At 41.2% G+C, this 15358-nt stretch overlaps 1 protein-coding gene across 1 annotated transcript in view; it reads right to left on the bottom strand.

Annotated features, from left to right (window-relative positions):
• THSD4 (thrombospondin type 1 domain containing 4) overlaps positions 1-15358 on the bottom strand; it is a gene marked incomplete at its 5' end in the record, with an annotated part of 479102 nt that overhangs the window by 253110 nt on the left and 210634 nt on the right. Inside the window, one exon of the mRNA XM_084240624.1 lies at positions 14817-14953. Coding sequence (XP_084096750.1) covers positions 14817-14953 — 137 coding nt within the window. The remainder of the gene's footprint in view (positions 1-14816; positions 14954-15358) is intronic.

Below are 15358 nucleotides of genomic sequence, written 5' to 3'. Positions count from 1 at the left end.
ACCTGCCCCCACTTGTGACTTCTTTAAATCCCTCTGTTAGTGCTTGGTTTAGGAATGGGTAGGAGCCATGGTTCCAACTAATGGCACAGGAGGCAAATTCTGCACTGAGGGTGTCTGGAAATGCATTCTTCACTCTTAAACAAAGGACACACAAGAAAGAATGGGCTCTTCTTTCTTCTGCTGGACTGCATATCTGCTCAAGGTGCTAGGACCCCTGGCAGACATTCTGAAGACCTAGGGGAAGTGAGTTCAAGGAGACCACACAGAGCTGGGCAGATGGGAAAGGTGAAGGGAAACTTGTCCTTGCGGCATTACCGAACTTCACTGTTAACCAACCATAGGACCACAGAGCACTGGGGTTGTGTTATTTGAGTTAACAAATCCCATTAGCGTTTTAATCTTTTGAATTGGATTTTCTTTTGCCTGCAGCCCAAAATACCCTGCTACAAAGGCACTGTAGGCAGAAGCAGCAGTGTATACTAAAGAACCCAGAGCTATGACAGAAGGTGACCTGTTTTAAGAACTAGACGCACTAAAGTTCAACATTTAAGGTGAAAATGTATTAAGTGATGCTGCAAGATGAAGCAGGACCTAAAAACCATAGGGGCATTTTTGAAGTTTTTTTTTTTTGCAGGAGAGTGGCATGTTTAGATTCATATTTTAGAAGATGATACTGATAATTCTATACAAGGAGTGAAAAACCTTAATTAAGAAGTCCATTAAAGTGATCGCCTTACTTATCTACACCAACAAGGACATGATGGTAAGAAGGCAATTTCCTCAGGACCTCCTTACCCCTGGATGGTGGGGTGGGGAGGGGAATTAAGGGTATCATTCATATTTCTGTTCTGGGTAACCAGTTGGAGAGAGAGAGGAAAGCATCTGTGATAGTATGTTTTGTTCTTTTGGATGAGTTGGGAGAATGAGAAAAACAAGTTCTATTTTAATCATCCTGAGGTTTGAGGTCCTCATTGGACATGGAGTTGGAGCTATCCAGGATTCCATTTCTAAGAGGGTAAAGCGTGGACTGGTCTCCATAATCAAGTTCAGCAGAATTTCCCCACACTTACTGTTTTAAGGTACAAGGAAAGCATAATATCATAAAGATCTTGTGCACCATCATGGGTAACATTTGAATCCCACAACTGTGAGAAGAAGCTTGAGACAGACATGAAGCTAAGTTATCACTTCTTTCAAGTCAGTCAAACAATAATCTTGACCAACCCTGTGATATCTATCTACCTGCTTCGTACAAGCACTGAAAATGATAGGAGAGAACCACTGCTGGTTGAATTGATGTAGATAAGAGTATGGACTTGGGGGTTGTGCTGTAAACATGACACACCTGTGCCATGTGATGGTGAGATCAAAGAGCATGATCATGGAAAACCTGGCGAAGAAAGAGCAGAATGATGGCAGTTACTCTGGAGGAACAGTGTTGCTTTCTATGACAATAATAGACGGATTTGCTTATTCACACAAACATCTTTTGAGTAAATACCATGCGCTGACTCATTGTGCTAGTCAGTGGCAGGTCAAAGATGGGTAAGACAAGGTTGGTCACTAGTTCAAATGTGTTTTAAGACATCCATCGGGGAGGCAGACATGTCAATGAAAATGGCAATGAAGGACTGCAAGTGTCTTGATAGAAATCTGTTTGGGGCAGAGACCAGAGAGCTGCCCACCCTCTCCTGGGACCAAGACAGCATTATAGAGAAAATGACACCTAAGCAGTGTCAAACCCTGGGAACAGCTATTCGCCATTTGTACAGGAAGGAAAAGACATCCCAGACAGAAGGAGGGGGAAAGCGAGAAGCATAAAACAGAAGCCTGTTCAGAGATCTACCATATATGGTGAGGCTGGAGTATGTGGTTTAAGAGTGGCGAGAAGGCAAGGGTGAACTCATGGTCCCTACTGGCTGAATGTCATGTTAGAGAGTTTAGACTTTACTGGTGGATGATGAGGATTGGCTTATTAGCACAGAAGTAGGGGAGTAATTTACTTTGATTTATATTTGAAAATCCTCTAGCAGCAAAGGGAAAGCTCGACTGAAAGAGAACAAGAGGCAGGAAGACCAGATAGGAGATACCTACAATGGTTTGAAGAAAGAATAACTAAAGACCTAAAATGAAGCACTGGCTTCAACAGCACAAGGAAGGGGAAGATTACAAGGTGGACAGAACTTGGTCACTTCTCCATATGGGGAGGCTAGACTAAGGCATCCAGCCGGTCTAGTACAGGACACAAGAAGATTGGTGGTGCCACTTACAAAAATCCCCAGAAGACCAGCAACTGGGAGGGAAACATGAGTTCAGATGTGATTGTATTGAGCATTTCCATTTAAGTGGAAATTGAGTCACGAGGAGCCTGGCTAACACAGGACGCCTTGATTTTCATGACAAATATCTGTCTTCTGAACAAGAAATAAATTGATAAATGAGTAGACACATTAAAAATGCTATTTGTGGCCAGAGAAGAGGTGGCATCAATCTAGGTGATTGTGGATTGATTCAGTGACTCCATGTAATTCTTTTTCTCAGGATGTCTGATTTGCTATAGTTTAAATGGAAAGGGGCCTTCAGGTGATCCTGTCCAAACATGCACTCATTTAAACATGGCTTCCCTAGCACCTGTTCACACAGTTTATCAGTTTGTCCACACTTGTTTCTAATAGGGAAGGCATTACTAATAGAAATAGGGCATACTGTTGTGGGAAAGTTCAATGTCTTAGAAACTTTTAATAAATGTGGACAAAAGGTCTGTTATCTCAAAAAAAAAAAAAAAAAAGAACCACCTCATACCTGGGTAATCATACAATACATAGATTTTCACTTGTGAAAGTGTCTGTTCTTCAATTAACCCACATACAGAAAGAATGCGTGGCAGTCTTTGCTTCTAGGATTTGCCTTAAGCCCTATCTTCTAAAAAACCAAATCCAATCAAATAGAAGCATTTGAAGTGTATTTGCTATAGAGCTTTTGTTCGGAAATTATATTTTCCCCTTGTGCTTTAACTCAACACAAAGCCTAAAAGTTTAAGCAATGCTGCTGCAGGAGGGAACCAGATAGGATGGAGCTTTGAAAAGCACCTTTTATACTTTTCAAGCACAGCACGTGCATTTCCACCCTTGCCCCGCACCCTCCTCCCCAGATATCTAGTATGCTGCAGTTATGAAAATAACCAGCAGGGGGGATCTGGAGGTGTCAGCATGGAGAATTTTTGTTTTTTGCTGTTGAACTGCAGTTGCCTTTCAAAGGCATTTTTTTTCAATGCTTCCTTTTTGCAAAATTTAATGTTCTCCCTCCTCACCCCAAATTTCAGAATAATCATGATTCCAAGGAATATCAAGAAAGGGGTCTGTTTTTCTCTTAATTTGAGGGCTGTTAGGGGGAGGGCAGCTGATCAGAGTCTATCCAGGTAGAGACTGGTGGACAGAAACCTAGCATCACCGGTTGGGCACAAACAGCATTTGCGAGCAGTCCCAGCATTGTTGGCAATGCAGGCTGGTGCAGACCCTATGGAAAACAGATGGAGATTACCCAAGAAAATAAAAATGAAAATCCCATTTGACCCAATGATACCACTATTAGGTATTTATCCAAATAACATTTAAAAACGAACATGAGAAGATCTGTCTACACCTATGTACATAGCAGCACTGTTTACAACTGCCAGATCATAAAGCCAACCCAAGTGCCCTTCAACAGATGAATGAATAGAGAAACTGTGAAACAAATAGTCAATAGAATATTACACAGTTGTGAAGAAAAACGAAGTGGTGGCATTTGGCACAAAATGGATGGACTTTCGGGGCCTCCCCTGGTGGCACAGGTGGTTGGCGCAGCACTGTGAAGCTGTCTGCAGCCTCTGCAGTGCCGATTAGATCCCAGCTGGCTGGCGAGGGTCCTACATGGCGCAGCAGACCTCTACTGTCGAGCCCACTGCTCCCCTCAGCAATGTATTTCATCAGTCTGCCTGTTCTGTTCCTCTCTCTGTCTCTGGTGAATCTCTCACCCTCCCGCACATCTGGCCTGTACCCCGATTCTTGTATAAATAAATAAATAAACAAACAAACAAATAAATAAATCTTAAAAAAAAACTTTAAAAAACTTTTTAAAAAATGGATGGACTTTGAAGTGATTATTTTGAGTGAAATCAGGCAAAAAGTGAAGGACAGGTATCAGATGGTGTCACTCATTTGTGGAATCTAAACACCAAAAAAAAAAAAAAAGTACATGCAAATAACAGAAGGAATGAAAATTTGAACTTAGTAAAAAAGAAGATAATGGTTATTAGAGGGGATGGGGAAAGGGTGTAGGGGACAGAAGGAGGAGGCATATGGGATTCAGGCACTGGTGGTTTGGTAGAGGCATTAAAAAACAAAAAACAAATCCATAACTTAATTAGTTGGTGGGGGGGGTGAGGTAGCATAACATCTGTTACTAATTATGCAAATAAATACAAATTGCTATACTGTCATGGTGGGTCATTTGTCTCCCTCAAAAAAAAAAAAAAAAAAAACTTTGATGCAGAAAGTAACAGGGTCAATCTTTTACTCCTCCCCCCTCCAGTTTTGTATTTTGAAGGATAAAACCTAGAGAAAAAGTCACAAGAATAGTTCAGTAAACAACCATCATCCTACATTCAGTGAGTATTTTGTTACACGTTTTACTCTTCCTGCCTTCTCCTCTCCTTTCCCCACCCTCTCTTATACTTTCCATATATTTCAGATTCATCAAGGCTGTCAGCATTTCCCAAGCACCTAAGCCACTCAGACCCTTCTCCAGGGATCACTGTTTATCAGGGAGGTCAGATGTGCAGATGAATAAGGGTGCAGCAACTTAATGGGAACCAAAATGGTGACAAGCGCAAAGGACTGTGGGACGTGGGCAGATGCATTGCAGGCAGGAAACGCTTCCCAGAGGTGGCAGGAGACAAAGAAAAGAGATTTCTAGGCAGAGGAGACAGTACAGAGGCAAGGAGGACTCCGTCATGTTTCCAGGGGTAAAAAGAATTTTATTTGTCTCATTTTTATTATTTCTTTGTCAGATGTTGACATGTCTATACAACTTTGGGATTGCATTTTTACTTCTCTGTATGTACACATGCTTCACTAACCCTCCACCACACCTCCCTCCCCTGCTCCCCACCCCCTCTTCCTCTTTCCCTCTGGTAACCACCAAATTTTTCACTAAATTTAAGAATTGTTTTTGCCGTGCTTTGCCAGCATAAGCTTTGGTTATTTACATTCCACAGATAAGTGACACCATCCAGTATCTATCTTTCACCTCCTGATTTATTTCACTTAGCACAATCACCTCATTTTTAATCTGCTGTCATCTCCCCCCTTTAGACAGCAACAAGTTATCAGCCAGAACCTGCTCACTTAGCCAGGCTCTGTGCTAAACACCTCAGTGAATTCTCACCACTGAATATGCCTGGCCAATACTGTTATCACCCCCACTTTACAGAAGTAGAAAATGGGGTTCAGAAAAGTCAAGAAATTTAACAAAGGAGACTCATGAATGAGTGATAAGTCACTGCTTCTGCAGTTTTGTTATATCTTCAAAAAGCCCCACAGACAAAACATTCTTCTCAAAGAAGCTTGAGGCTTCTTTTCCTCCCTCCCTCTCTCCAGCACCTGTGAGCCAAGTCAGGTGGGCACCAGCTTTCTCAGCCCTGACCCCTTTTCAGACACTCTTGTTAACTTCTTCAGAGAGTCAGGCAGCCCATATCTTCTGTTCTTATCAGGACAGGACTCCTGCTGCTCACCATCCCCAGGACCCACTTACAGTCCCCTGGGCAATTTCTACAACCGGTGCCTCCCTCTCATGCAAAAGAGTTCCCAGACACCTCAGGACACCATCAGGGCCACTGCCACCTCCAGCACCACTCAGTTTCAGTGTGTTCATAGTTCATGATGCACCTCATGTTGAGCTCAGATCTCTAGGCAAGAAAAGATCTGTCATTTAATTCTAGAATTTCATGTGGTGGTTCTCAGCATCTCTAACTTACATTTAAGGGATTGAAAATCTCAGAGAAATGATGTGGTTACTCAAAGTAATCCAGTTAGTGAATTTGCACTCATGTTTACTTTGGAACAAGATATTAAACAAACAAACAACACCAAAAACAATAAAGCCAGGGAACTAAGTGTGAAGTAAGCAGCGGTGGCTTTCCCTGTCCAAGTTCGATGGCCCCCTAGTGTTTACAGTTCTTGGTATCAAGAAGAAATCACGCTTCTAAGTCGAATTTGCCCCAGGTATTTACCCTATTACTCCACTTCTACTTATTTTACTTTTGGCCTATTTAGTCTATCACCAGCAGGGAATTAAACAACAATTTATGTGAGTTCCCTTGTGGGCTGCTTTTAAGAAGGACTTGTAATTTTAATATTGCACACTAGATGTCACTGTCAACCAGTTCTACGAAACTGCCTTCTGGAAGGTATTGGGGGGAAAAGTCATCTCTAAAAAGCATTAAAAGCTTATTTAATTAAAATTGTGGTATATAATTCATCAAAGCTGGAATATAGCACACACATTTACAAAACACTGTATGTTCTTTAACTCAGCGGGGTTCAAATCTTTATTTTATTATTTTTTTTCAAGATTATTTATGCATACAAGAACTGGGGTACAGGCCAGAGGTGTGGGGAGGGGCGGTGAGAGGATTCACCAGAGACAGAGTGGAGAAGAGAACAGGCAGATTGACTGAAATACACTGCTGAGGGGAGTAGTGGGCAAGTCAGGAGAGGTCTATTGCGCCATGTGGGTTGCTCCCTGGCGGCCCGGGGATCAAACTTGTGCTGCAGTAGCTGAGAATAGCTTCATAGGTTGCGTCTTAACCCCTTGTGCCACCAGGGAGGCCCTCTATTTTAAAAAAGCTTCTTTTCCCCGAACTGAGAAATAAGACCACATGAAGCACCTTTGGAGCACCATCCTCTGTGCTTAACCTATATCACATATTTGAAGCCTCACAATGTAGGTATGAAGCATTTAATTAGGCTATCAGAAATGAATCTGAAACCCAAAGGATACAAAGATTTCATCCAGAAAAAGCTCATCACAGGGAAATAAACACACTTTAAGGTTTTGTCAAGTGCAGTTTTGAGAAAATAAGACCAGTATTTAGGAATCAAGTGCTTGAATCCAAATCTTTTTACATACACAATTATATTGGGTTGCTTTAAATGACACTCATAGCCATAACTGATCTCTCTCCTCTTAGTCCATGTGGGTGAATTTGGAAGACAGACAAAAAAAAGAGCTATTTCTCCTGGCACCCTCTCAAGATTTGATGAGGAGATTAAGTTCAGAATATCCTTAAATGCTACAATTACTAGCATTTTGTCAAGAATTGTAAGCATAAAACCCAACCTTTCCAACTTACCCAAGAAAAGTAAGTTGGAAAATTAGTAAATCTCAATCCATCTTGGGTTGATAAACTTTAAGAAATTGATAGAATCTGTATAAAATAAAACACGTGGAAGATATTGCCTACTGACAAATGATCTATGATGGAACCACAAGAGCTGGGTGGCTCATGGGAGCAACAATTTTTTTTTTTCCCTGTCATATCTAGTTTGTTCTAAAAGCAAGTCTCTGCTAGAACTTTTACAGGGTTTTTCAATAAATTTCCTAATCCCCCTTTTTTTCCTCTCTACTGTCCATGAGTTCTTGGTCTGATCTACCATGGTTTTGTCATCTGAAGTACTTTCCATGACTGTGATTTCTGCCATTCTGGTCCTTTATGACATGCATTGTAAATATGAAGTCTTTTTAAGGCCCCAAACCCCCATGACTTATCAGGGATAAGCAAAGAAAGGTTTCCATTCAAAGTCTGTGAGTGCATTAGCTCTAAGCAAATAGCAAGTTTACTTTTGATAACTTTAAATACCAATATGTCTTATTTCTCTTTTTAAATGTATTTTCTGGTATAAATGAACATACAGAAATTGGAATAGAAAAGAAAGTTCAAAATATATACATGCATGCATATATTTGGTAATAATGAAGGCGTCCTAAAATAGAGGGTAAAAGATTTGTTTAATTTCAGTAAAGGCATACCAGGGTAGCACCTGAAAAAAAGTAAAATTGAAAACATACCTCACATGATACACAAGGGTCCATTCCAAATAGATTAATTTAAAATATAAAAATGTATCATAAATTTATGAAAGACAACACAGGAGAATTTTTAAATAGCATCAAATTGTAAAAGTGAAACAAATTCCAGAATCACATAAAAGAAATTTACTAAATTCATCATTAAAAAAAAAAATAACTTCTGCATGCAAAAAAATACACAAAACACCGAAAAAAATTCTGGAAGTCTACCCCATTAAAAATAAAAATAAAAATTATAATTATAATAATAATAAACTCATGAATGAAAAACTCCTACAGATTAAGAAAGACCAACAACCCAATAGAAAAATGTGCATGGCTGTAAGAAGGCAGATCACATAAAGGAATGTAAGTGGCTCCTAGGTCAGGAAGCTTCTGTATGACTGAGACGAGGCTAGGCAGGCAAGAAGACTAAGTTAAGCACAAAGTTTGAGTTTAGTAAGTGTCTCCTTAAATTTTGTACCTAAGTCCCCAGTTCAGGTCCTGAATGCAATTGTAAGATATATGAAAAGATGCTCAATCACACTCAAAATAAATAGAATGCAAATGAAAACTATCCAAGCTACCGTCTTTCTCCACTTATCAGATTGGCAAAAATCCAGAAGCTGGACAACACACCACTGACAGAAAACGTTGATGGGAGTGCTGTTTCAACCACTCTGGAGAGCATTTTACCACCCACTAGGAATTAAAATCACAAATACATATGGACTCTTGACTGGTTTCTAAAAGTTTCTCTTGCAAAAACTTGTAAAATGATCCATGCACAAACATATCTATTGTAGCTCTGGTGGTGAAGATAAGTCGGATACAACCTAAATACGTGTGTGTTGCAATTAAATAAGTCGTAGATAATTCAAGTTTGTCTTTTCCATCATTTTATCTCCCATGCCTAATCCAGCATAGAGCAGTGAGCGCTCAAGATTATTTGTTGAATTAATAATTATATGTATTACTTGAGTTGTTTATGATCCAATTAATGATTAATAAGCATACATTGATACAATGAAGAAATCAGTGGCCCTAATGATTGAAAAAGAGAAAAATCATAGGTAATGAGAAAGACATGCATGTGAAATTGGGCAAATTTCATCAGGTTTAAGATTTCAAGAGGTCCTGAGAATAAAGCCTAGTCTCTAAAATGTTAATGCTTCATTAATCTTATTCTTGATTATTTTTAAGAAAAGAAGTTACAGGCTAGCTTCTAAATTGTTTTTATTTATCCATTCATACATTAAAAAAACATTTCTCAGCTAATCTAAATGCGTTAAGGACTGAGGCTACAAATACGTATAATATTTATTCTTCTCCCTTAGGAACTCATGCATGCCAACATAATGATAATATACTATGATAAGCATTCTGATAGTCGCAAAAAGAAAGTACATTTAAAACAGTTTGATTGGGGTGGGACTATGGGACGGAGGTCACAAAGAGTCACATAAGCTTGAATTCAGACAAAACAAAAGCTCTCCACCCAATTTTGAGGCTGAGTCATGTAAATGTCTGGCAAAGGGGAAAATACTTTTTTTTTTTAAAGATTTATTTATTTATGCACAGAAGAACTGGGGTCAGAGGTGCGGAGGATGAGAGGATTCACCAGAGAGAGTGGAAAACAGAACAGGCAGATCTACTGAAATACACTGCTGAGGGGAGCAGCGGGCAAGTCAGCAGAGGTCTGCTGCGCCATGTGGGTATCTCCCTGGCTGGCCGGGGATTGAACTGATGCTGCAGAAGTTGTAGCTAGCTTCATAGTGCTTAACCCCTGTGCTTAACCCCTTGCGCCACCAGGGAAGCCAAAGGGGAAAGTACTTTTTAACCAAAGCAATTATTCTCTTGGTTTCATTCAAGTCACAATAGAACTGTAGGCAGAGGTACAAACAAAGCCACTAACTAACCAAAAAGAAAAAAAGCACCTCAGGGCTAATGGGCAGAGAAATGAGCAGGGTCTACTTGTTTGGCTCAGGAAAGCACAATAGCGGTTTATAAAGGAGGATGGAAATTCAGTGGCTGAACATGTGGCACAGGCCACACCCATCACGTCGTCCTTCCCTGCCAGGGCAAACACTAGTTCATGCTTATCTCTGAACATTTGGAAACAGTTACCTGCCTGAATTTGGTGAATAAATATGAAACTGTCTGCCAGTGTGTCCTGATGGAATGGAGCATGGCCCTGCTAGGGAGGAGGTGTGAAACCCCGCTGTGTGGGGGCAGATGCTGGGAGGCAGGAACTCCATTCCAGCAGGAACTTGCTGGCTGCAAGGTTGCTGTGTACTGGGGATGGAGGGGGTGTAAACCAGTGGACAAATGGGGCCTCTTTCCCTCTCAACAGAAAGCCCCACGGAAGCATACACTCTCATGGGCTCTGGAGGGACTCAAGAAATTCAGAGTGGGCAAAATTTAAAGCAAGATGTGGGAGACAGAGCTTGGGCAGGTGCCAAGGATATGCCAGGCCTTCAAGGTTTTGGGTTCTGGGGTTGCAGCCAGGGAGGCTGCGTTTCCTTGTTTTATCTGCACTCAACCGCCCATGCCAGCCCCAAATGACAAAACCCTGTGCTGGATTCAAGCATAATTTCATTTGCTAAAATCCAACAGGTTGAGTCACTAAGTATCTCAGTTTATCCACACGTTTATTTTAAGTAGCTACTCAAACAGGCATTTTGCTGAAGCAAAGCACCTGGAATGACTCCCAGCATGGCTTGGATGGTAGGCAGGCACGGAAATAACTGGGCACAAGAAACAAGAACAGGAGAACAGAACAATACTCCAAGAGGTCAGCCAGTAGCTTTTGAGCAGAATCTACCTGGTGGACCAAGTGTGGACACAGACGGGCCCTCCAGCTGGTAGTAGAACATGGACATATTGGTAGAGCATGACACACCCCAGCTCAGTCAGCACTGGGACTGGGGGACCTGGCTGGAGACAGATGACAAAGGGCTTGGACTTAATTCTGTAGGTAACAGAGACCCACAGATGAAACTGAAACAAAAAGAGGCATGTCCTGATTATGTGTTTTGGGAAGACCGTCTAGTTGGGCAGTGAAGAAAATCAACTCAGCATGTATAAACTACTCTTTGTTCTGATAGACAGTTTGCCCTAAAACAAAGTATTGATAGTCAACCCCCATGGAGCACTTCATCTGTCTGCTCCATCTTCACAAAAGTCCTCTGTAAAACGGGGACTAGTAGTTTCTACCTGGTTGAGTTATTGTGAAGATGAATCAATGAAACACACTTATGTGGAAAGCACACAGCACAGTGTCTGACACGCAGTAAATTCCCAGAAAACGTCCTTTGCTAGCAAGCAGCAGCACCCACACATCCTCCTCTCTGCATCTGCCTATATACGTCAGGGCATTATTCACCACCTAAGACTTTGGAGGGTGGGGTTTGGGGGTGAGAGTGTTTTTTGGAGGCATTCTAACTCAGAATTATTCAAGTCGAAAGCCTGACATTACTGAGAGGCTGGATTCCTGGGAGCTAAATTGTTCTTTTTTAATTCCTGGATGTGTACCCAAGAAACCCTGTTCTTTCAAATGCCTGCTACACCACTGAAGGCAAAATGTGCATACACATCGAAGTATGGACATTGATATTTTTATAAACAGTTTAAAGCTGAGATTGAGTAAAAAAAAAAAAAACACCACCACAACATGGTTAATGTGATACTTAATGATAGAAATCATTACTGTACTCTCTGTTAATTAGATATAAATGTTGTTTCATTCCCATAAATGTCAATAATCACTAGGTAAGGCAGGAAGAGTCTTAGAGACTTGTCTGAAGACTGGCCAGAGGTTCTTATTTGATATCTAGAGGGTAGGGAAGGGAGAAGGAAAGACAAAATCTCTGGGTTTCAGATATATTCTTTTGCTTTAGGGAAAGATAGGGCCAGAGTCCTTTTCCTTCCAAGTCTTTCTTTGTGCAATCTGAGTCTGAAGCCACATTTGATATCCTCCAGTCCCTGTCAAGAAAAGGAAGTGTCACCTAGCTCTGAGGACTAAAGATGGAGTCCCTTTCCTTCAGCTCCCACGCCTCAATCAAGTCAGCCCTAGGATGTCTGCAATCTTCCTGCATCTCTTTCAGCTCTTGGCTCTAAACCACAGAGGAGTTCCAACAAGAGGGTAAACACAGGCTGGCCAGGGAATGCTCTGCCAGGTCTTGGAACAGAGCACGCAAGTGTGCACTGGGTGGGCCTGGCACCTAGTTTTGGCTTGGAGTCGGGAGGATACCCTCCACTCCCAGCTTGTCTCTTCTGATTTAGCTTGCATTCCTATTTAAAACTTGTCACCTTTCACTAACTTTTGTTGCAGGTCTGCGTTTGCACTTTAACTTCATGTGGCCAGCAGAGGCTTTCTGGAGCTCTTTCAGATGCGGACACACATACATCTTAGCAAGAACTGTCTGTGACTGACAGCTCTCTCAGCCACGAGTCAGGAGGGTGGAACTATCAATTTGAATTCTGGGCTTCCAATCAAATATTTAGAAAAAGGAAACTTTACCCTTTGAACATTGCAAAATAAATAGAACTTCAGCCTGGGAAATAAATGTACTTCTGGTTATTTAAAGTGAAATTTTAAAGCGGATGGGCTGGGCAGTCGTTCCAACAACATCAATGAGTGAATTTCAAGCAGATGCACAGAGAACAAATACAAAGTAATATCAAAGTACTCCTTGTAACATCAAATGCCTATTAATGTACTCATATTCTGGGGAATGTTTGTCTCAGTCTTTCAGCAATTACCATCTTCAAACTGGGTTACTCTAGAGTTTGAGTGATTTTCAACCATCAGTAAGAATCCATACCCATGTCCTTGTGTTTGTTTTCCTTTCATAACAACAGCTCAGAGACACTCAGTGCAACATGAAGAAAACATGCTCTCCAGTGAAATGAGGCCACATTTCATCTTCCTCCCAGTTCATCTCACCACTCTATATTTATATTTCCAGCTCTTTGCTAACCATATTTTAATCAAAATGTCCTTTAAAACTTTGCTAACTCAAAGTGTGATCTTGGACCGACAGTATCAGCTTCACATAGGAGCTGGTTGGAAAAGCAGATGCTCAGATCCTTCCCCAGACCTGACACTATCTGCGATTACATTACAATGTGTGAGAGCACTACCTCAAAGGTGCTCACAAGTTTATAATCCACAAAACAAAACAAAGAAAAATACCAAAGCACTTTTGCAAAGGAAGCTCAAACACAACAGGACATAGATTAATAAGAACTGACATGCTTATTGAGCTACATGCTTACTGTTACAAGTATTTTGCTTGTTACATGTATTAGCTCATAATTCTTCACTACAACACAGGAGGAAGGCGCTATTCTCCTTACCAGTAGATGAAGCACAGAGAATTTACAGAATTTGTACAGAGTTGCACAGTAAATCAGTGGAAGTGGCAGGATATGAACCCAGGTAGTCTGACTTCTGAAGGTGTGTTTTACCAGTTACCTTACACCATGTCTAAACAGTTTGCTGCTGTATACTGGGGGAGGGGGGGCTGATTCAGGACCCGAAAGAAAATGCTAGGCTTTCATTTCTACAAGGGCTGTCATTTCAGGATCAGGAACAGTTAGAAACAGAGACCAGTTGAGCTGGAGATCACAAGGCTGAAATGGAACTTGCTCAGGTATTACCTGAGGATGGTGAGTCTCAGAGAGGATATGTGAAAACTAGTGATTTTCCAGAGGAGTGGAGGCAGCTCAGTCCCCAGGCACTTCCATCTCTGCTCCCTGCATCTTCTACATTGCATACTAATGTTTTTTTTTTTTTTTTTGGTGGGGGTTGCTCTTCACATGCATCAAATATCAAGCTACAACCTTTTCCTTTGCTAACTTTCATTCAAAATCTGAGACTATCCGTGCTGCTTTGCTAAGTTATTTTGTATCCTATTTGAAATCCTATTTGAAAAACTGGGCAAAGAAGGCTGTGTTTATAAATCACACTTCAGTGCCTCTAATACTAAACACTGTGGCAATTTACATTCAGAGTATAACAGGAACTTTTAGATGTCATAGCCAAAGAGCTCTTCCTTTGATGAAAATCAGTCCTGCCAGTTATCCAGGCTAATTACGATGGAATCTTTCTCTGGGCTCCGAAGAGTCCTATACCTGCTAGAATATTAGCCCCACTGGTACATTGTAGATGAAAGGAGGGCGGAAGTCCAAGCCCAAATTAAGAAGGCTTTGGGATTTGCGCCATCACATTTAAGACACCTATTTTAATCACATGGTGTTCTCTGTCAAAGGTTAGAATCCCACAAACATTCTTTCAAGGCCAGGATGTTTGCAGAGGGCAAGGCTTGGAGCTCTTGGAGCAGACTTCAGAAGTCCAAGGAGGTTGAAAACTCTTCCTGTTTAAAGTACAACGTTTGCCATAAAAGGCACAACAACTTTCAGTTGAAAGTCTGCCCCATCTGGTAGGAGGCAAGAGAAAAGACACATGCCCTTGAAATGCCACCTTCTATAAGGAAAGATCACTGCGTCCCCCTGGAAGCACGTGGTATAAACATAAATCACCTAATAATTGAAATACCAGCAACTTCAGAAGATCAAAAACACAGAAGAGACCAAACTACCCCTTTTGGTTCACTTTTCCCAGAGCTCATGTTCAGGGGCTGCCTGGGTTTGACAGAGGGAGCTAGGCACAGTCTGCAAAGAATCTACTCCAGGGCACTTACCTTGCACTGCCCAGACACGCAGATGGCTGTGCCGTTCTGGTCACAGGGGGTGCCATCAATGACCTTCTCAGCTTGCCGGACATAGAAGCGGTAGCCCATGGCCTGGCAGTTCAACTCGCACTTCCGGTTGCCCTTCACTAAAGAAAAAAATCAATCAGCATCTTTTTTCTTGCTGTATTTTTCTATTGATACAATTCTCACAACATAAAATTAGGGTCTTAACCAAAGCATACAATTCAATGGCTTTTAGTGTATGTGCAATGTTGTACAACCTTTACCACTAATTCCAGCATCCCCAAAAGAAAGCCTGTATCCATTTTTGTCTCCTGCAATTCCTGCATCTTCCAAACCTTGGCAGTCATCAATCTTTCTGCCTCTATGGATTTGCCTCTTCTGGACATTTCATAATGACCCACCTTTAAAACCTGTGTGGAAGTTATTAGATTGCTCCAGGTTTGACGGTAGAGGAAGGAGCTGGGTAAATAAGTAAATTATGAGAAAATATCCGAAAGGAATTTTGAAAGAATCTCACAATGCAAATA

This window comes from Talpa europaea (assembly GCF_964194135.1).
Source record: "Talpa europaea genome assembly, chromosome: 8".
Lineage (NCBI taxonomy): Eukaryota > Metazoa > Chordata > Mammalia > Eulipotyphla > Talpidae > Talpa > Talpa europaea.
The sequence above is the reverse complement of the archived record's forward strand: the minus strand, read 5'-3'. Positions and strand labels throughout refer to the sequence as shown.